The sequence below is a fragment of the Cygnus atratus genome, chromosome 5, assembly GCF_013377495.2.
Source record: "Cygnus atratus isolate AKBS03 ecotype Queensland, Australia chromosome 5, CAtr_DNAZoo_HiC_assembly, whole genome shotgun sequence".
NCBI classification, from domain to species: domain Eukaryota; kingdom Metazoa; phylum Chordata; class Aves; order Anseriformes; family Anatidae; genus Cygnus; species Cygnus atratus.
Window position 1 is genome coordinate 63,279,124 of NC_066366.1, and position 21,148 is coordinate 63,300,271.

The 21,148-nt window shown below is 43.0% G+C and overlaps 1 protein-coding gene across 1 annotated transcript; it reads left to right on the forward strand.

Annotated features, from left to right (window-relative positions):
• The first annotated feature begins 270 nt into the window (after positions 1-270).
• Positions 271-20,785, forward strand: POLE2 (DNA polymerase epsilon 2, accessory subunit). The gene is made up of 19 exons (XM_035551328.1): positions 271-341; positions 2,137-2,237; positions 4,504-4,579; positions 6,001-6,078; positions 7,287-7,380; positions 9,330-9,404; positions 10,588-10,671; positions 11,129-11,185; positions 11,578-11,626; positions 12,630-12,702; positions 13,287-13,459; positions 15,546-15,635; positions 15,846-15,900; positions 16,831-16,890; positions 16,986-17,063; positions 17,480-17,588; positions 19,343-19,519; positions 19,727-19,794; positions 20,606-20,785. Exons 1-19 carry the CDS (start codon positions 271-273, stop codon positions 20,622-20,624), a joined length of 1,587 nt encoding a protein of 528 aa, XP_035407221.1. The 3' UTR covers positions 20,625-20,785.
• Positions 20,786-21,148: the final 363 nt, after the last annotated feature.

Sequence of the window (21,148 nt, forward strand, 5' to 3'; positions counted from 1 at the left end):
GAGCAGCTAAAGGCGAGGCGGCCATATCAGAGGTGCCCTACACCAGGCAATGCCCGCAGGCTGCTGAGGGCCGCCATCCAGACCTGGTAAAACCTACTCGGACCGAGAAGAAAGGCAGAACGGGGGAAACCGGGGGAAACCCACCCAGTGCCATCCTGCGAGGGGGCCGCGGGGCTCGCAGCAGCCCGGCCAGGCCGCTCGGGGGGCGGCCATGTCGCGGTAGCGCCCCCCGCGGCGGGGCCGTGCCGGGGCCGGGGCTGCGCGGCCGCCATGGAGCCGGAGCGGCTGCGGCGCCGCTTGGGCACCGCGTTCCGGGTGCGGGGCTCCTGCTGCGGGCGTGAGTAGCGGGGAGGCGGCGGGGGGAGGCTCTCGGGGGCCGGCGGCACGGCCCGAGCCCACCTCGGGAGCTCCTCGGGCTGCCCGCGCAGCGCCGCCCGGGGCTCGGCGGGGGCAGGCCTCGGCGCCCGCCCTGCTGGTGCTGGGGCCCTTGTTCGCCTGTGGCAGCCCTCGGAGCCTTGTCCCGGGCCGCAGTTACGGGTTTGGGTCTCCCGAAGTGGTGTTTCAGGGTGCCCGAGGGGCCGTGGTAACGTGTGCTAGGCTGCAGTGAAGGGAGAGAGCGTGCTGCTTGCCGGGGAGGGTGGCAGAGCAGCGCCTGGGGCTCCACTGCCTTTATTTTTCCTTTCACAGTTATGCTTAATATGAGTTCTCGTTTATTCCTGGCATGATGGGACAAGGTCCTGGCAAGTGCAGTAGTGAGGGGTTCGAGTTCAGGGCCCCTGGCTTGCACCGTTACATGAGCAGAGACGTCAGGAAGGTCAGGCCGTCAACCAAATGCCACCTCTGATGGGGTGACGGATGATGGTAATAAGAAAATCGTTATCTTTAACGGCCAGAGTGTAGTCTAAGGATGAGGGAAGAAGTGGGTTTTTAATTCGCATGTTGTTTCGGGTGAAAATAACTCCGATACTGGGGTACTGGTGAAGTGGAGCAGGTGGAGCGAGGACAGTTGGGGCAGTGAGGCGCAGGGGCTCGAGGTGTGTGGGGAAGCCGGAGGAGCTTAGTGATATGTGTAGAGCTCAGTGATACGGTTTAGTAGAGGACTTGTTAGTGTTAGGTCAGAGGTTGGACTGGGTGATCTTGGAGGTCTCTTCCAATTTAGATGATTCTGTGATTCTGAGGTGGCGATGTTCAGCTGCCCAAAGGGGGCTAGGGGAGAAAGAGGGTCCAGTGCACATGGAAAGGGGGAGAGGCTTACACAGCTTACAGCAAAAGAAATCCCACTTGTCCAGTTTTAGTCCCCTCAGTTCAAGAGAGAGATTAAAAAGTTGGAGAGGATCTAGTGGAGGACCACCAAGATGATGAGAGGGTCAGAGAACCTGACCTGTGGAAAAAAGGTGAGGGATTTGGGTTTGTTCAGCCTCAGGATGGGAGGGCTCAGGGGGATCACATCCCAGTCTTCCTTAAAGGTATTCAGGGAGAAGAAGGAAGAACTTCTCAAGGATGCAGTGTCAGGACAAGAGGCACAAGTTAAAAAAAATAAATAAATTCTTCACTGTAAGAGCAATTAAACTTTGGAATAGGTTGCCTGGAGAAGTGGTGACATCTCCCTCACTGGAAATACTCAAGAGTTGGCTCCCTGGGGCCCTGGGTAATGTAATGTGAGGACCTGCTTTCAGTAGAAGGCTGGACCAGATGATTTTCAGAGGTCCTTTCCAATGTGGGCTTTTCTATAATCCCCTGAAAAAAATGTTCACAATCAGAGTAGTTAAGAGTGAGACAGGGCCCAGGGAGGCTGTGACATCTCCATCCTTGGAGGTGTGCAGAACCTGAGCAGGGCTGTGCACAACGTGAGTGGCCCGTGCACTTAGCGCTGCTCGGAGCAGGAGGCTGGACCACGAGCCCTCCGAGGTCCCTTTGGACATGAAAACAAAGTTCTCTGTATCTGCTTCCTATGCTCAGTGTTTTCAATCCTGGTGAATTTTGTGTCTGACTGTATTACGCAGCACTGATTATTTCTACGTTTTTAATCACAAGGCATTTAGTGCTTATGTGCACATCTGCCAAAATTGGCACAGTTTGTACGAACTTTATTTAGTATTAATTGCTTTTTGCGCTAATTTTCTTCGTTGAAATTAGGGAAGCTATAAAGTATCTTACCGAAGCTCTTCAGTCCCTCAGTGAAGTAGAGCTTGAAGATGTAATTGAAAAGGTCATCGATGCTGTTGAAAAGCAGCCTTGTAAGTAACATACTTTTCTTAATCTTGCTAAGTTTATCTTGCAATTGTGATGTTATTTAGACAGAGAATTACTGGCAGCTTATGCACTCCAGTGTCATTCTGGTCACACCATGTTGATCAAGATAAATGTATTTGTTGTCATTTTGTTTTGTTAAATACTGAAGTTATCAGTGAATACTGATGTCAGCAAAGGATGGTATAATTCTGCCATTCAAAAAGTTGGCACCTTGGTACCTCCTGACTTTTCCAAAAGTAGCGAAATTCTTCAATGTCAGCTACTGAGACCACCGAGCTGGACACCGTGGACATCTTTGCATGTGAAACTGTCATTTTAAATATTAAATAGATTGCAAGAAATTAATTGACCTGTTTTTCAGTAGTCCAAGTCCAGAGAAAGGTTAGAGGTGTTGACAGCTGTAACCTTCAGAGCCTCGCTGCGACTGCAGGAAGGGAACGGTCACCTCCCTTCGTTCAGAGGTCGCTGCCCTCGCGTCCAGATGGAGTGGCAGGTGCAAGTGCACCAGTGCAATAGTCCAGCATAGTAACTGAAACCAGCTACGGAAGGAGTTTAACCAGCACCTGCACGTTCTCTGAAGCCTTAAGGCAGATGGTGATGTTCTGTTGTGCCGGCCTGATGGTGTGGTAGTAACACCAGGCAGAAGGTGCCGATAGCAGTTGGCGCACTGTGGTGCTGGGGAAGCTGTACCTGCTTGGTGTGTGAACTACCTCACGTTCCACAAATGGCTAAGTCCAGAAGTGCAATCCAGAAAACTCCTGGAAAATACCATAAATACTTGAAGCTGTAAGAGTTGAGCTTTTGCTGGTAAAGTTCCCACAACACCTGTGGGTCTGAGCATGCCTGAAACTCCATCATCTTGGCAGCAGCATCTCGTTTGGGTACTACCTCCTGCTTAACTGGGACACTGTGTCCTGAGGCACACAGATCCAGCTTCCCTGATTCTGGACCACCAAAGTGGGAGTTGTAGCATCTTTAGTTAAAGAACATGGCTGAAGGAGGTGCCTAAAATATACAGGCGTTTACTGATGTGAGCTCATGAAAACCAGGAAACTTGAGCCCACTTCCAGTCTTTGACTGAGAACGTTCAAATCCATATAAATGTGATCTAAAATGAGTATTAGGCCTTACGTGAGTTCAGGAAACTTTCCCAGCCTCTCCTATTGACCACGTTAAATCAAGGGCGAGTATTTGCTTGCTTTACGTGTCGTTTAACTGGAGCACCCACTCCAGAAGTTACGCTTTGTGTTCTCACACTAGCCTTGGCAAAATACGTCAGAGCTGATCAAACGGGAAGCAAAACCACTTTGGAGAGCTGCTCCTCATCTAGCATGAAGCCTGCGGGTACAAATTAACACATCCACGTTTTTGAACAAATTTCAATCAGCGCAATAAACTCTAGGGCCAATGTAGCACGTGCAGTTAGTGCACTTGCTAGCAATGCTCTTTGTGCAAGGTGCTGTTTTGTGCAATAAATTCCAGTGTAGTCCAGCTGCTGTCCAGGATTTGCTTGAGACTGCAGTTCAGACACGGTGGTATCTATCCCCTGCAGTTCCGCCAGCTCACTTGGTGCCCCTCGTGCTGTGCTGTTGAGCACTGCCTTCCAGGAGTCGTGATTTTATGTTGCGTGCCCCGAAAAGGGGCCTCAGGTGCTGGGCTTCGTGCGCTGATTTCGTCTCCCAGAGCTCAGCAGTGAGGCTTGGCGGTGCTGACCAAGCCCTTTTGTGAATCCATGCTTTGGATTCCCCTTCAAGTTCAGGAAAACATCGGTGTTTAGAAATGTTTTTGAATTTCAATTATCAGTTTAACATCCATGAAGACAACAATGTGCCTGTCTCCAAGATTGTGTTAAGCTGTTTGAATACTTATTTATGACAGCAATCTGTGTGATAATGTTCTGGAACAAAATTAACCTCCAGAATGTGAAAGCTCTCATCTAACACATTTGTAGTATATTTGGCAGCTTTGCATAAACTATAATTGTCTTGTTCTCCATGTTTAGTGAGTTAATGGCGGGCACAATATGTGTGTGGGTTATTTTTTAGCTAGAGATGTATCCTTCTGGTAAGAATATTAAGAGATCCATTTGCAGAGAGAAAGCGGTGTCATTACATTATTGAAAATATGCTTATTTGTGGAGCTTATTCCTCTAAGAATACTGCACCCTTTTGGTAAAATATTTGAGACCTACTTACTTCCTTACCGTTTTCCATAGGCTGCGGTTTTAATCCTTTGAATTTTTCTTTTCAGTGTCAACTAATATGATTGAACTATCCATGGTGGAAGCAGCTGTCCAAGAATGTAGCCAGGCATTAGACGAAACAATGTACGGTGACATTTTTTAATTTGATGTTTATGGGAGTTATTTCTTGCTGGGAAATAAATGTCAGGCATTTTCTGCAGTGCCACACGTGCAGTAATTGCTTTGTGCTTTTCCTGATGCCGCCTTTGAAGTTAGTAATGTTCCTTCTTAGAAAATTTGTTCTCATGGATAGGCCTCTAGGGGATTCTAAATATAATGCCGAGATTCTGGAATTAAAATTATACGGTTATGTGTTACATGTGACACAGGTTGAATATTAACCAATAAAATAAACGGATACTTAGGATTTAGAGAGAACTTGTTTCCTCAGTTCATTTCTTTATTTTCTTTTCTGTAGAGGAAAATTAAATGAGGTTATTTTTGCAACCTTTCTAAGATAGCTCTTTTCTGAAAGCACTTGGAAAACCTTCCTCCAGGGTGCTGCTTTTTGTTGCTTGTTGTTTTTGTATAGCAGGGCTGTTTTGCTTGATTTTCACTCTGTGATAAGAAAGCAGAGAGCAATTACTTGTGCTTTTGAGAATTTTATTTGTGATTGTGATGAATGTGTTTTCTTTAGTATTTACTGTGTGTACTGGCATTGTAATGCAAATCATGAAAAGAAATGGTTTATTGGGCGTGTCAGATCCTGTGATCCCACAGTGCCTCAGGATGAAAAAAATGTATTTTTGACTTTTCTCCTAGGCATAGGCACCTTTGCAATGCAGATAGCTTGAGTATGACTTTTTCTTATGTCACTTCACAGACTTAAATGCATTTTTCACTCGTCACTTTACATACCTAAATGCATTTTTCACTCCCGTCTGCACACATTCTTAGTGCAGAGTCCTGGAGGGAATAGTTCGCAGACCACAGGACCAGCCTGTAAAACTCTCTTGAATTACGGTGCAGAAAGCCTCAGGGCAGAGTTTTGTAGGAAATGCAATCTGAAGCCTACGATATTATCATTGCCTGATAGGCAGTGATGGTTGTCCTGTGCTTGTAAGCCTTAGCAAAAGTTCGTGGGCTATTTGTTATCTATTCCGATGAATTTGATGCACTTATAGTAAAATGGGAGGCATCAGAGAAGAGAGCTGCTCCAGTGGATATAATGGGATCTATTAGCTTGATGAATAGTTTGGAGATCGTGCATGTTTAAAACTATTCATTTTAACCATGCCAAAGCTCTTCTGCTGTCCGGAAAGATACCAGAGGATGACAATGCAAGGTGATTTATCCCTCTGACATTTCTAAATAAACGTCTGAAGAGTTCCCTTTTTTTGAATTAGAAGATGCTGTAGTAGCCAACAGGTAGAGTGGAGCGGGAGAAATGGAGCTAACACAGGGTGATGGAGAACAAAATGAATGTAGTTTTGTTCAGTTGGTTTCTTTCCGTAGTGTTTGTTAGTTCCACCTAAGATAACGCTATAAATGCATTCTCATTTCAGAGAAAACGTTTTCAACATTATCGGAGCCTTTGATATTCCACGCTATGTTTACAATTCAGAAAGAAAGAGGTTTCTACCGTAAGTGTTGCATATTTTAAGTTCCAACTGCTTCTTGTTTTAAGAAAGAGTTCTTGTTTGCTGTGTTCGAAAGTCTATTTTCTAATCTTCCCCTCTGGGGTTCACTCATCTCAAGCTTGTGTGAGAAAATAAGATAATTCTGTTTCTTAGAGCCCGACCGGCTTTTCAGAGACAATGGTAAATGCTGTCTCATAAATAAATGTGCCGCTGGGTTTCTCCTCGCCTGGCAGGATGAAGCTGAAACGGCCATCTGCATCTTCTGTGGTAGTGTATTCTGTGCTGCCCGTGATCGTCCTGCCTCTGAAGCTTGGGCGTTTATCAGACAGTAAAAGTGTTCAGACCGTGTTAATGCCACCTAATGAGTAAAAGAGACCGTAAGGCTAAGGGCATCACTAGATGAAGTGTTTTTTTTTCCTTTCTGTATTTGGCTGTTTTATTTTTATTCAATAAATTTGGCCTGTCAGTTGCCTGTATTTATTCCCTAGACCGTAGCTTGCAACATCTGAAGCTCAAGAGGAATTTCTGAAGAGAGCTTAAAAAAGAAAAAAAGAGGAGTGATCCCCCAGGGTGGAGAAAGAAAGAAGTAGCTGCAGGAATTGGCTGTAAATGCTCTGCTAGCTAAAGAATTTACATTGAACAGCAAGCAGCCCAGACTGCTGAGCCAAAAGGAGGCTGTGATCTTACGAAGCTTGAAGTGTGGTTAGCTGCAGAACGGTAGTGATATTCGTTGTGAGGCATTACAGTGACATTCATGTAAAGTGCAACTCCTTTTCTAGTCTTGGTTTGTGATTCTGCTGGTCCAGCACCAACATTCAGTGTGTTTGCAGTGGGACGTTAACTCCAGTGCCACTTTCTAGCTTTCCAGGCTGTTGGAAGCAGAGAACACCGTGAAGGCAATCTGCTACCCAACAGGAAGGAAATATTCTTGTTCGTGGCCACTTAGTAGACTTAACTGCTTTTAAAGAACTGAATTCTGCAGGGTCCCATTCGGGTTGAAAGATAGGTCTCAAGGTCTGTGAGTAAGAGGGAAATTCAACTGAGGTAGCCTTCAGAATGCAGAACACAGGGTCCCTAGCAGAAATCTTAGGCGTTGACTAAATGCAGTAGTGTTATAACTTCTGCAGCCTCCCACACCTTTGAGATCAATAAGTCATTTCTGCGTGAGGAATGTATGTTTTTTAATCTTGATTTTGTTAAACTTCTTGCAGTCTGTCAATGACCAACTTGCCTGCACCAAACTTATTTGGATCTGCCAGAGATAAAGCAGAGTTGTTTCGTGAGCGCTACTCCATCTTACAACAGGTGAGAAACAGTTTTGCTTTGTTCAACAGAATGCATGACCAAAATGCTGTTGTTTGGGTTCATACTTGTCTATACAGCAGTGCTTTGTCCTGAGGCGCTGCTGTGAGCTCCAGTTTAAATAAAATCTGAGTAAGAACAAGATCTGTACTAAATTTTATCAGGCTATTCAACTGACACCATACAGCATGATCGATGCTTGTGTTTCTGCATTTTAGCATCGTAAGAGTAGATTGTGTGTTCCTACAGGAGATTGTGTCTCGCTCTTTGTCTGTCATGTAGGCTGGCTCTGTGCTGGGTCTGATCAGCGCGTCATTGTACGTCGCGCTTGTTGAGGCAATACAAACCCGAAACCCCGTGAAGCTCAGGTTCAGCCTCTCCTTGAAGCACTGAAGTTTGCTTCCGGCTTATTTCAGTTATTCATTTTCCACTTTGCAAAACGCTCAGTCAGAGCCAGGCACCCCTTGTCATCTCGTGGTGGCGCGTGCGTCGTGTCCTCTGGTGTGGGCAACTCCAGAACAGCGTTCCCCAGCAGGACTCGCTTTGCACCGCCGTGCCGCTAGTCGCAGGTGGTGGCAGCATCCTTGGGTGGTGGCCCTGGACCAGTCCGTGCACACAGCCAGGACTCAGCCCCGCAGCGCTGCTGCCTGGGCACCCCTCAGAGCCCGAGCTCGGCCCGGTTCTTTCCTTCCGTCCGTTCACCCCAGAAATGGCTCCAGTCCCCCTGTTACCCACCCGCTTCCTCTGTGTCGTGCTTTGCCTCTCTCCTGCAGCCCGGCGTGAGCAGCACGGGCTGGTGCGGTGAGTGGCAGACCATAGGTCCTGTTAATTGCTTATCAGGTGCCTGCTTTGGCTGCTCCGCTGCACGGGTCATGCTCCCGTGAGGCAGAGAGAGCTGCCTGGCCCTGACTCCAGGTGTAGGCGCAGCACCGGGACCCAGGCAGGCGGCGAGCTGGCTTCTTGCCGGTGCCACCCCGCGGGCAGCCTGCGTGACCTGCTCGTCCTTCGGACCGTAGGCAGGTGCATGCGCGGCGTCACATACACCGAAATACCGGCAATGCTCTGTCTTGAGGGGGTTTGCTGCCGCTGGGAGCGTGTGTACTGCAATTTGGGAACCTCTGCCCTGGGTGGTTGGTTAACCATTAGCTAAGGAGGGTTTAGTTCCTACAAGCAGTGCTCAGGATTGGTGAAGCCTGCTGGTGCTGGCACACTCAGGTTGGGTTCCGGGAACAGCAGCTGGAGGTGTCAAGTGGGGATGTCCTGCAGCCTGCTTGTTTCCTAGCCCGTATTGTGCTGTTGCACCTCTTTGATAGTTTCACGTAGGCTCTGCGTACGGGTTTTGTGTTTGGTTGTCACGCTTGCTCCTTTCTGACCTCCAGAAAAGTGAGGGTTTGGGTCACTGTGAGTGACGGCTGCTGGTACTAACTGCTGCACGTGTTACATGGGCTGGTAGCGATGGGCTTGTTCCACGGGGAGGTGTTTGGACTGCATGAAAGACGTGGAAAGACGTGAAAATTTCTACAGTGTGTTTCCTTCACGTTCTCTGCAGTTTATTTTTCATGTAGTTTGCTCCTATTAGTTTACAAAGTCTACTTTTAATAGGCCCTGCTCTGAAGATAGAACCTGCTCTTTTCCACATAGTTAGCATTTCATAGAGTCTTCTTTGCTCTCTCACCCCTTTGTTACAGATGGTCAGGAATCACTTTTAAAACCGTTACAGGTGCACTGTTGCTTTTTGAGCTTAGTTTTATTGTCTCGTTGTACTGATAATCTATTTCTTAGAAGCAAATTTTTGTCGAAAGAACTGGTTGTGCTCAACAAATCAAATGTTGCTGGGTAAAACAGAGTAAGAGAACTTTAGAAAGTATTTTGTATGGTGGTTGTAATGAACTGGCTTTTTGACTATGCTCATTTTTTTTAAAACTGGATTACTTCAATTTTGCTTTCTGCAGAGGATTCACAGACATGAGTTGTTTACACCCGCAGCAGTTGTTGTTCATCCTGATGACAGTAAGAGCAAATTCCAGGTAAAAAATCTGTTTGCTTTTCTTGCGAAGGGAGCTGTACTTGGTGTTACACTTTAATGCAGCAATACTTCTCCAGTGACACCTTATTTTTACATCCAGTATGGGTAATCAATGAAAATGAGTTTTTTTTTTCCTATCATTTTTAGCCTGTGTGTCAAAAACGCGGTTATTTGGCTTAGATCAGCATGATGACTAAGCTACTCAAAAGCAGCTATGAAATGCACGAGAGATACGGCTTCCTGAGGTGGAAGTACATTACCTGTTCAGCTTACAGCGCTTTGCTTCTCTGTGCTTGGGAACATTTTTCTAGCTTTTTTCTTTTGTCAGCACTAAAGTCACAAACCTGCAGTTGAGTAAGGTGATGACTTGAGTCTGTTCTGTTCCCATTTCAGTTTTCTCATATTAAATGCTCTCCCCATGTTATATAATTATTATATATTTAAAAAGAAATCACGTGTGTGTCTCTGGGCACCAAATAACAGCTTTTTCTTTGACCAGCTTGCCTGTTTCTCTTTGTTCAGTGTACCATCGTGTAGAAAAGAACAACTGCCCTTAGCTGAGTCTCCATCCAGGCTGTGTAGGCATCTTTCGCTCTTGACAGCTTGCTGTCCTCCCTGCCAGCGGTGGCGAGTGCGTTGTTTGTGCTGGTGTTACAGGAGGTTTGTCTCTCTTAACTGCGGCTTGACAGACCAAACTAAGTTTGTCCAGAACCCACAGACAGCATGTACGTGGTGTCACCGGTGTTACTCTGGGGTATTCTGTCGTCCCTCTAAGGTTCCTCAATAAAAGTAGTCGGCGGTGCTGTGTGGGCACAAGCTGGCCCTGTGGTTCAGTCTGGATCCCAATGAAGATCTATTTACTGCAGTTGACATTCATATGCAAGAGCAGAAATTATGACTTGTTCTTTTCAGTTTTAAGCCATTTGTAAGCAAAATAACAAATATTTACTTGCTAAGCACTTCTTTATGCTAGCAGCCATCATTGGAAATATTTCCCTAAACTCTGCCACATTCGACAATCAGAAACGTGTCCCTGATTTTCTAATGAGTCAGGATTCTGTCCTAGCTTGTTTGTGTATTTGTGTGGGAATTTATGCTGCCGGGTGCTTTGTCTTGCTTGCTTTAGAATAGCTGTATGGAGAGTTGGATTTAATTCTTACATGATTCTTTGCCTTTGGTTCCAGCTTAAAACAATAGAAACCCTGTTGGGCAATACATTGAAGGTGGGGGAAGTGATTGTCCTCGGGATGATAACTCAGCTCAAGGAGGTAGGTTGCTGTTCACTGTGGAATATCTGGGTCACCATCCATTCAGCGTTGTAATATGTTAGAAAATGAGAAGGCTTAAATGTCTTACCGCTTTATCCTGCTGTATAAGTCAGTATCGGTGCAAGATTCATTCCCCAAAGAGAGGCTTATATTTTCTGAGCGTGCTCCTTATTGAAATGCTGGAGCCTCAAATCACTGTGTGTGGGTTTGCCATTGCATTGGCCTGTAATTATAGGGGAGGGGTGCCCCAGCAATCAAAACTGCAGCATATCTAAGGGGAGCTGCTATGATACCCTTCCTATAACCTACATTGTTTTTAGTTCTGCCCCTATGCTCTAAACTTAAGATACTAAACACTTTGCTAAACTGCTAATAAACGTTGGCTTATAGGTGCTTCTGGCTGAAGCATTTATGTGTTTGGATATACTTTGCTTCATTAATGAATCCTGTTTTTTAGGGAAAGTATTTCCTAGAAGATCCTACAGGAGTCGTCCAGCTAGACCTCAGTAAAGCAATATCCTTTATCTGTGATGTAAGAGTTGAATAAATTTCCCGTAGATCTGGAGAATTTCAATTAGAATAACAAACCAATATTGACCGTTAAAAATTATGTATAGAGAGTTGCAGCTCTGTCGCTTTCTTTCTTTTGCAAATTACGTGGTTGCTGCAGCTCAGTGGCCTTTCAAAGACTTTTAGGACAAGGTTAGTATTCCTCCTAGTGGAAGGTTTCTGTTCTGCTTATGAGCTTACCTGTTCAGCTGCCAGGTGATCACCCGGCTCTGCAGGCAGCTGCTGAACTTCCAGTGGAGTCCAAATGTATTACACCAGCTGGAAAGCAAACTTTGGCTAATGAGCTAGCCTATGAGTCCTGATCTAAGGAAAATATGTTTCTTAACCTCTCTGCACCAGTTCCACAGTGGTTTATATACTGAATCATGCTTTGTTTTGGCAGAAGGTAAAGCAGACTCTTTTTTTTTTTTTAACTTGGAATAAATTATTCTGCACGTGGCTGTTGCTGCAGTTAGATACTTGCTAGATCTGGCTAAAAACGTAAGTCTCATGATGGTGAGGCTTGACCATGAGCTAAGTTTATGACTGAGAATTTTGGCCCTAAGCCTTTCCTGCTATCTTGTGGGCTCTGGAGGCAGAGCTCTGTGAAATTCTGTGGTTTTCAGTCACATCAGTGGGATGAGAGCATCTGTGGCAGTGTTGAGGATCGGTCTTAGTTAACATGCCTACAACATGCTTGGAAAAGATATGACTAGATTAGGAAGACGGCCTAAAATAACCAAGCAGTATGAGTTAACAACATGGAAATGCTGCTTGCTGTTGGCAAAGCCTCAGTCCTTCAGAGGCTTCTCGTAAAGGCAGTGTAAGTGCTTGCAGTTCTGGAGCCGTAAACATGTTTCAGTGCAACGATGGACGTTGCCATTTGTAGGATATTACTCTGTGCGATACACATAACCCCAGTTTATTTTCTGTTAATGCATTTATGCTTCCAATTTATAAAATAAACTAAGTAGAAGTCAATAGCAAGTGGGGACAAGAATCACCCTGTTACTTCTGTTCTTTTCAGATATGACAGCTCCTCTCAAGAAAGGGTGCAGTTTGATGTAGACTCTTTAGGGGCAGGGCCACTAAAAATGATTCCTGTTTCCCTACATTCTTATTCTTACTCAGTTGGGTTGAGAAGGTCGTTTATGTGGCTGTGCAGCAAGCCCATTCAGAGAAACGACCGGGGTAAAAAGGAGTTGGTTTCTTGCTCCGCCTGTTTTTCAGCCGGATAGTTCCCTGCTCTGGTTCACCGCTGCACAGCGCAGGGACTGGTGCTGTCACAGGAGGGATTGATGGAGCCTGGGACTAGCAATGCAGCACAGCTGCCAACCGTCTGACTAATGTCTAGGACATGATGTTGTTAGAAAAACTAAAGGTTATTTTGTTGTTCAAAAATGTCTTAGGTTGGTATGAAGATGAGGTTTTCCACGTGAACGCTTTTGGATTTCCGCCTACTGAGCCGTCTGCTGCCACTAGGTATGAAGCTGACTTTCGGCAGCCTCACTCTGACTTTGTGTTGTGTTGTGGGTTTCCAAGTAAGCGCGTTATTATAATCTCTGTGATGTTGAAGTATGCTATTATTTCCCCTCCCCAGATGTTCCCAAATAAATAATAAATAAGGAGGCAATTCTGGGACTTGCAGGTCTGTTTGGGCCAGTACTAAAGCCTATCATGTGAGCAGAAAACCCCCTCCAAAGGCCATGGGGTTCTGCATGTTAATAACAGAGGAGATCTAAACCCTTCTCGATTGCAAAGGAGACAGCTAATACACGCAAATAAGAAACTCCTTGTTGCTCAAGGAATGGATGTGGGAGTGAAGCCAGGATAAATATTACCCTGAGATGATCTGTAAAATCATGGCAGGGCAGCACCCGTGCCTTAGATTTAGGTGACTGCCATTTCTCTTCCTTGTTTTCTTTCTGAAAAACAAAATGATCATTGATGCCATCTGAGCTACCTCTCATAATAATAATAATTAAAATGGTTCAAGTGAGCCATAATCAAAACTAGTAATGACTTGGGAAGAAAACAGAATTAATTTCAGTATTTTAATATTGTAGAGCCTTCTATGGAAATATAAACTTCTTTGGAGGGCCTTCCTCAGCTTCAGTAAAGGCTTCTGCAAAACTAAAGCAGCTGGAGGACGAAAATGAAGATGCCATGTTTGTGTTTCTCTCTGATGTATGGCTGGACCAAGCAGAAGTACTAGAAAAGCTGCATATGATGTTTTCAGGTAGGTGGTGACTGCTTTGGTTCGGAGCCTTATTTTAGAGAGTTTTTACCATCTCCTAATGCTGAGCAGCATTGCTGGGTGGCGCCGATGTCTGCTGGCTGCCTGGCCCTCAGTCGCCTCCGTGGCATGGGCTGGAAGCTCTGACCCCCTGGTGAGCCAGGACGGGGACTATGCCTGGGGGAAACTCGTTGCCTTTGTTGGAGAGTTAGTTTTATGCTGCTTTGGCTTCCTGAACTTTTCATCATGTTGTTGCTCATGTGAGCATCGCTGCCCATGCAGGGGAAGCTGGACAGCCTACTACTGACAGCAAGCCTGCTCTGGGTAGGAGCTGCTAAGCGTTAGGCCAGCTTCGTTGTCAAACTGTGATCTAAAGGTGCTCTTTTGTGAAACAGTGGTTTTGGTACCATTTTTCAAAAGTATTCTTTTAAAGGAAAAGATAGAGCAACTATTTCCAAGAGTTCTGTTACTACCATACTGTGTGGTTTTGGTGAACTTAAATTCTGAGAAAGCCAGAATAAACCCAACTGTTGCGTTTTATTTTATTCATTCCCCTTTAAACTGAAGCCTAAAACCAGTGAAGTCTCCCTGCAATTTTAGTGATAGCTATTTGCATTTCATGGTTGCTATTCTATTTCTTTTGGATCTTTTTCTAACAGATTTAAAAATTGGATTGTATTATATTTTTGCAAGCTGTCACTTCCTTTTCGTAAATCACTTAGTACCAATATTGTTTTGGACAGTAGCCATTTTATGTGCTGTGACAAAAATGTTCATAAGAACTCTTCCTAGCCTTAGTTTAAGGGAAACATTTTCCTTCATCAGAGATGAGCACTCTTCCTTGAATGCTTTCTGGTTTTTACCAAGGAGAAAATGTCGGTTAGTCTCAAAATATGAACTGTTTCTTGCACGCATCATTACATTGGTAATGATGACAACATTTGGATAGCAAGCATCTGTGAGATCGGTGAATTGCTTCTTTGTAATCCAGAACACTTTTGGAACAGCTTGTCCTGTCTGCCTTAGGTAGAGTGGAAACGTGAGAGGCTGTCTGCTTTAAAAAACAAGCAATGTAAAATGAAGGGTGGCAAACTGCTGGTCACTTAAAGAAAACTGGACACGTTATCACAAGATCTAGTGAGAAAGTAGGAAGTTAACTTTGAAGTTAGGAAACCAGTTCTGTGTCTGGATGAAAGTTGGCAAAATCCTTGAACCAGACTGAACCTGACCTAAGACTTCAGATGCTGAAGTAATGAACGGACTTTGGTCAGTGAGGTTAATATATCAAACTGGCAAAGATGTGTATATTGCATTTACTAATTTCCGATTTTTTTTTTAATAGACAAGTAATGAGCTTCATAATTATGAACTAAAAATAATAGCTGAGAGGAATAGCAAGGAAAAATCCTGATGAGCCATTTCTCTGGTATAAGCAATTCTGTTGTATTTACCGACTGGATTGTAAAGCAGTGAGGGAAAGGCAAGTCTGGTTCTGAAGGCTAGGGAGCTGGAGTGTAACCTGGAACATGAGATGAATGCCTGAGCAGATGTTTTATTTTTGTTTTAGAGTTTGCAAAAGGCTTTTTTTTTTCAGTCATAGAATCATAGACTTTGCTATAAAGCATGTGTTTCTGTGTGATTAGTGGTACAGTGAGAATTCATGAGATTCTTAAAACGCTCAGGCAATTGCAGTCACTGCTGCTTCATAATGCTAAAGAGGGAATTAAATATTAGTAGAGCCCTTGAATTGGCATGGTGCATGGAGGTTAATAGTAATCCATTGCTACTTACATGCTATTTTTCTCTTGAAGGGAAGAGTGTGTTCTTAAACTGTGTTATTTATTACAGTTGTACTTTGTGTAATTATGTGACTGGGTCAGCAGTTAGTTGAATGCACACAACCAGTGTTGTTGGAACCAGGTCTGTAAATAATGAAGGCCTGTATGGAGAAAATAGTTTGGGGTATTGATAGCAGCAGAGCTTCAAATGCTGTTTTGGTTTCTGCCTTTCATGAAATACACTGCAGGCTGACTGATGAAAGGTAGTGGAGGGGATGGATGTTGTACTCACAGATGCTCTGTTTTCCCAGGTTATTCCTCTGCACCTCCAACCTGCTTTTTCTTCTGTGGAAATTTTTCATCTGCACCATATGGAAAAAATCAGATTCAGTCACTGAAAGGTAAGGAATTCTTTGCAGTCAGACATGTGCATTAAATTAAAATTATGATGGTAAAACAATTCATGAGAGCACAAAAGAATCACATATTTTCTAAGTGACACATTTTTGGTGCGCGGAAGTGTACAGGTGATTCATATACTGTGTGTTTCATACACTGTGTTTGTTGGCTAACCAGGTGCTGTATCATAGATATTTTTCTTCTGACTCTAGGTTCTTTGAAGGCTCTTGCAGATATAATTTGTGAATATCCCAGCATTCATAAAAGGTACACAGCAAAGTGCTATGAAAAAGGGAAATGTGCTTATTCTGTGAAAAGCTTTGCTTTAATTACTTTAAGAAACTAACAGATACCCTGTCCTCCAGTTATTGTGAGCCTGCTGTGATCAGGTAACAGGCCTGTAAGATTGCTTTGGGAGCAGTGTAATGTTCTGATTCTATCTAGAATAGCTTGGTCATGGAGTCTGCTATTGAACGAGCAAAGGTGAAACTGCCTCTCTCTGGAACACTTTCCACATCATTAAGCATGGCCCGCGGTTCCTCAAAAGCACTGCGTGGGCAAGCCCCTTTTTCCTCTGGAATTCCCTTGAAATCAGCAGGGTTCTGCCCATGCAGTGCTGTTTTATAAACTGATGTTTAGGTCTCGATGCTGCTACCAGCAGACCCGGGCTTTCTGTACCAGCCCCAGAAAATGGCATCTGAAACACTGCGTCCATGGAGGCATCTCATTTCTGCGTTCCTGTTCTTGCCTACACGGCTCTCCATGGCTGCTAGTTTGAGAGCTAACTGAAACAGCACAGTGCTGGAAAGAGATCTTTTATTTATCCCTTCTTGTGTCCCTGCTCAGTGGAAGCTGCATTCCAGGCCTGGGAGAACTAAATCTTTCTACAGAGATTAGAACATATGAAAGAAATTAAAACAGGGAGGCAGCCAGGCTTATCCTTGCTGTAATGGTGAGCGTTTTTTAAGAGTTGTTCCACTTTAGTGAGGGGTGGATATGCATCTTCTGTCTCAGTGTTGATTTATGTTCTCCATAAGGAGCGAGAGGAAGTCTTCAACAGGAGGAACTGTCAAGTCTGTCCCAGAATAGGTTATTTGCATGCATCTGTGAAGTAGTGCATGTATACAAGTGTGTAACCAATGTTTAGATTCTTGTGGGGTTCTTTTATATAAAAGCACTATGCTGATCTTTTTGCAGTAGTCGATTTGTGTTTATTCCTGGCCCTGAAGATCCTGGTCCCGGTTCTATTTTACCACGGTCAGTTTGCTTGTTTTTCAGTTTTTGAGACTTTGAATTGAATCGTTAAGGAAGGTAAGAATCTTGGCTGATACACCTGTTGCTGTTTATTTCAGACCTCCCCTGGCTGAAATTATTACTGAGGAATTCAGGCAGCTAGTGCCGTTTTCAGTTTTCACCACAAATCCTTGCAGGTAACAGTCTAATTTACTGCTATTTTATTTATTTATTTATTTATACCGAATGACTAGTTCATGTGCAGATGTAATGGCCTTAGCATTTTTAAATTAAGATAATTCCTTACTTGCATTAATTGTAACTAGTTTTAAATACAGTAATGCATAAATAAATCACTGCTGAAACTATCCTGAACAAGATGGTTTGGACGTACTGCCAGAAGTTTAATAACTGAGTATAACGACCTGCTCAAAAGCATCATGTTTTTTCTGAATCTGGAGGTGTAATGAAGGGAAGATGGGAAGGTATTAGTTTAATTGAAATGTACTTTTTCTTTTTGCTGTATTAGAATAAGATTGACTTCATAATACAACTTTCCATCTTTTAGTGTTTCATCGTAATTTGTTTAATTTCATTAATGTTTTCCATTTAGGATTCAGTATTGCACCCAAGAAATAATTATCTTTCGTGAAGATCTGGTAAACAAAATGTGCAGAAACTGTGTCCGCTTCCCTAACAGCAACATGGATATTCCCAACCATGTGAGTTGAGTTTTGTTCAACACTTTTTGCTAAGAGCTTGATTTTTTTTTTTTGATCAGAAGGTTTGTGTTTGGTGTACTCTGGTCTGCATACTCCTGATATTTTGTAAGAGTAACTAAGTTTGCTAAAAGAATTGTGAAGAGGGATCTATACACTTACTATTATTAATTTCATTTACATCTTGACAGGAAAATAACCGAAACCAGGATACTGATTGATGACATTGAGTCATTCTGGCTGTCCCTTTGCAGGTGCCCTTGAACTCAGAACTTCCTTGCAGCTGACTGTTGGTGTCTGTGCACCAGCCACAAATGTTGTACCACAAAACATTGATTCCTAAATGCAAAGCTTAATACAAATTACCTTTTTAAGATTTGATCAATTAACGAGTGACATTTGCAGGAAAGCAGCATGTCACTTTTCCAAAAGGTCACCTGCTTCCCCTGCCTTTTTACTTGAAGTCTTAATCCTGCTTTTGATACATCGACACAGCACTGTGAGTTATGATTCTAGTTAATGAATGCACAGCAGGAGTTGATGGGACTTACTGATATAATTGAATGAGAATGATCCGGACAATACTGGCTCATTGCAGTGATGGATGGAGTTTGCTTCTATTTATTGTACAGTTTTTTTTTTCTTGTTTGTTTGACTTGGAAACTTCCTGTTGATTCTTCCTTCTCTCCATCAGAACAGTGCCCAGATTCTTTGTGAGCACAAAGAATCCCACTGTGGACACTGATGCACCTGTTTTTTGTGTGCATTTTTGCGTATGTTTGTGTACACTATAAATCTTCATTTCCCTGCACTCACACAGGGCTTTCTTCTGCTTGGAAGAGGAGGAATCATGAAGGAAACATCGAATTATGTGTTATAACACTTTCTGCAAATAGGAGTATTGGCTTGTTATCGCATACTTTTGTTTCTGTCTGCCTTTTTTGCCTGTCATTAATTTCTTAATTATGCCATCAGTGAATGAGTGGGAAATTGTGTTACTAACATGAGATTGAATTAGTAGTGTCTTCAGGCCTCATACAGTATTAGTGGAATGGCTGGGCCTATGCTTTGTGCATCATTTTCTTTTAACACCAGCCCCTCACCTACTTGCTGTAGTGATTTTAGGCCTTTGGGGAAAACAGATCCTAACCGCAGCTACATGGTTGATGAAACATAATAAAAGCTTTCAAGGGGCTTGAGTGGAGGGCTGCGGGAACCAAAATGCCCTGGCTGAATTCTGCCAGATGAAAATGGGAACTACAAAGGAGGCAGCTAGTCAGCTAGTGTCTAGAGCATGGCAACTACCGTAAGAATGGTCAAGGGAAAAGATATTATTTGGCAATCAAAGGCACAAGTTCAGGGTAAAGACTGTTTAAGTGTGGGTCTTCTGGTTAACTGAAATTGCAAGGAAAGTCTGGAGGAGGGCAGGGGGGAGGAACAAAAAAAATGTACCCCAAAATTATGGCAGTGCTGGTATTTCTTGGGCTGGAGAAACAAGTAAGCAGATTTTGCGGTTTTTTTTTTGGAGAGTCTGATTGATGTAATAGTTTTGAGATCTTGATCTTGAGATCTTTTGAGCTAGCTGCTGTAGTGGAGTCACTGCTTTACTATAGAAATCGTAACAATGAGAGGGAGTGAGATGCATAAACAATATTTCCGTGTTAAAAACCTCTTTATTAACAGAGCATTAGCATCTGCAGAAATACATTTGACTTGTAGAAAATGGTTCAAACTATCTATCTGTGTTTGTCTTGCAGTTTGTAAAGACTATATTATCACAAGGACACCTGACACCACTTCCACTGTACGTTAGCCCTGTGTACTGGGCCTACGACTACTCCCTAAGGGTGTATCCTCTGCCAGATATGCTTGTCATTGCGGATAAATACGACCCGTTCACTGTCACCAACACCGACTGTCTTTGTATAAATCCTGTAAGACTTCCTTATGCTTTACCAAAATAAGAATGTACTGGACTTGTATAAACAACCTTTAATTTACCAAATGGATGAATTTAAATATCATGAAAATGACTGGTCAGCTGCCAAAGGGGATGCAGTTACATTTAAGTGTGTCTCTTACCATCTGTACAGTACTTACATCTGCGTACTTACACAAGTGCGGTGTATTTTTATTTACAGGGTTCATTTCCAAGAAGTGGATTTTCATTCAAGGTATTCTACCCCTCCAACAAGACAGTTGAAGACAGGTAAATATATTCAGTTTCTCATTTAAAAGAAAGCATCTTTTTATTTGCTGACTTTCCAATTATCAGGAAGAATACAGAAAATCAACTGTAAAGAGAGTGAATGTTCTAGCAGTTAACGTAGACTTGTGCTTTGTACTTAGTGTAAGAAATCCAGATGCCTAGAATTAAAATAATAAATTCAGAAATTACAGTCAAGTAACAGTGATAAGAAGCATGATCCAAAACTAAATAGATAGATTGTACTATATGATTTTTAATAACTGAGACCCAGTTGGGAAACAGATTTAATCTGTTTCTGGAGGTGATGCTTATTGCATAGGTTAATTGCACTTATGAACAATTCATGGTTCATTTTATGATCATAATCAAACTCAAAAGCCACTTTTCATGCTTTGATTTCATGTATTTTACATCTGTGCTTATTCATCCCAATTGTGATCTTTCAACAACTGGAAAAAAGGCCAACTTCAACACCAAAAAAGTATCAAAGGGCTTACAACAGTGATGAAAATGTGCATGTTTGAAATAACCAAACGGGAACTGCAAATTTACCTTCTCTGTCTCTCTGATTCAATTTCATATCTTGTTGCAGAAGCTTTCTCTCAAATAGGATTGTGTAATTCTCCACGTAAGGGAATTGCTAAGATAGACCTCATATAACTTTTATTTGAATGTAGAAAATATGAGATGCTTCAGGTCTTTAAATAGTTTAAAACATTATGATTTTTTTCACAGATCAAGAAATAGAATAATATGTTATTTATGGTGATTCTTTTTAACACTAAATATTGTTTTTGTTTGTTATTTTCAGCAAGCTTCAGGGGCTCTGATTTTCTACAAGACTACAAAGAAGGGATGGAGTCTTTGTAAAGTCAACCGTAGCACTCATTTTAGATGGACTTATTTTATAATGTATTACAGACTGTTCATAACGAATGTCAAAGCCAAAAATGGCTTATTTTGTACACCAATAAATTTTTACAGGAAAATATTCTGGTGTTGGCTTAGGTAAAATGTAGAGTCACAATGAAGATGAATTGCCACAATGTAATAAATGAAGGCCACTGGAGGAAGCAACGCATGTATAGCGGATAGAAAATACCCGTCTTTTAGAAAGGAAGTTAAAGATAAGGAGAACTTTGGTTTTCACCATGCTGTTCTTAACTGATAGCTAGTTATTTGCAGCAAATACAGGAACATGGGCTAGGATTTTTCTTTGGACTGGAAACGTCTAAGGAAGAGTTGTGAGGCACTGATTACTGCTGGCAGTATAACCATTGGATAACGAACGTTAGGCAGCCAGGGTGAGGAGAGGTGTAAAGGGAACAAGGACAGGGTCCTTTGACATTTCTGG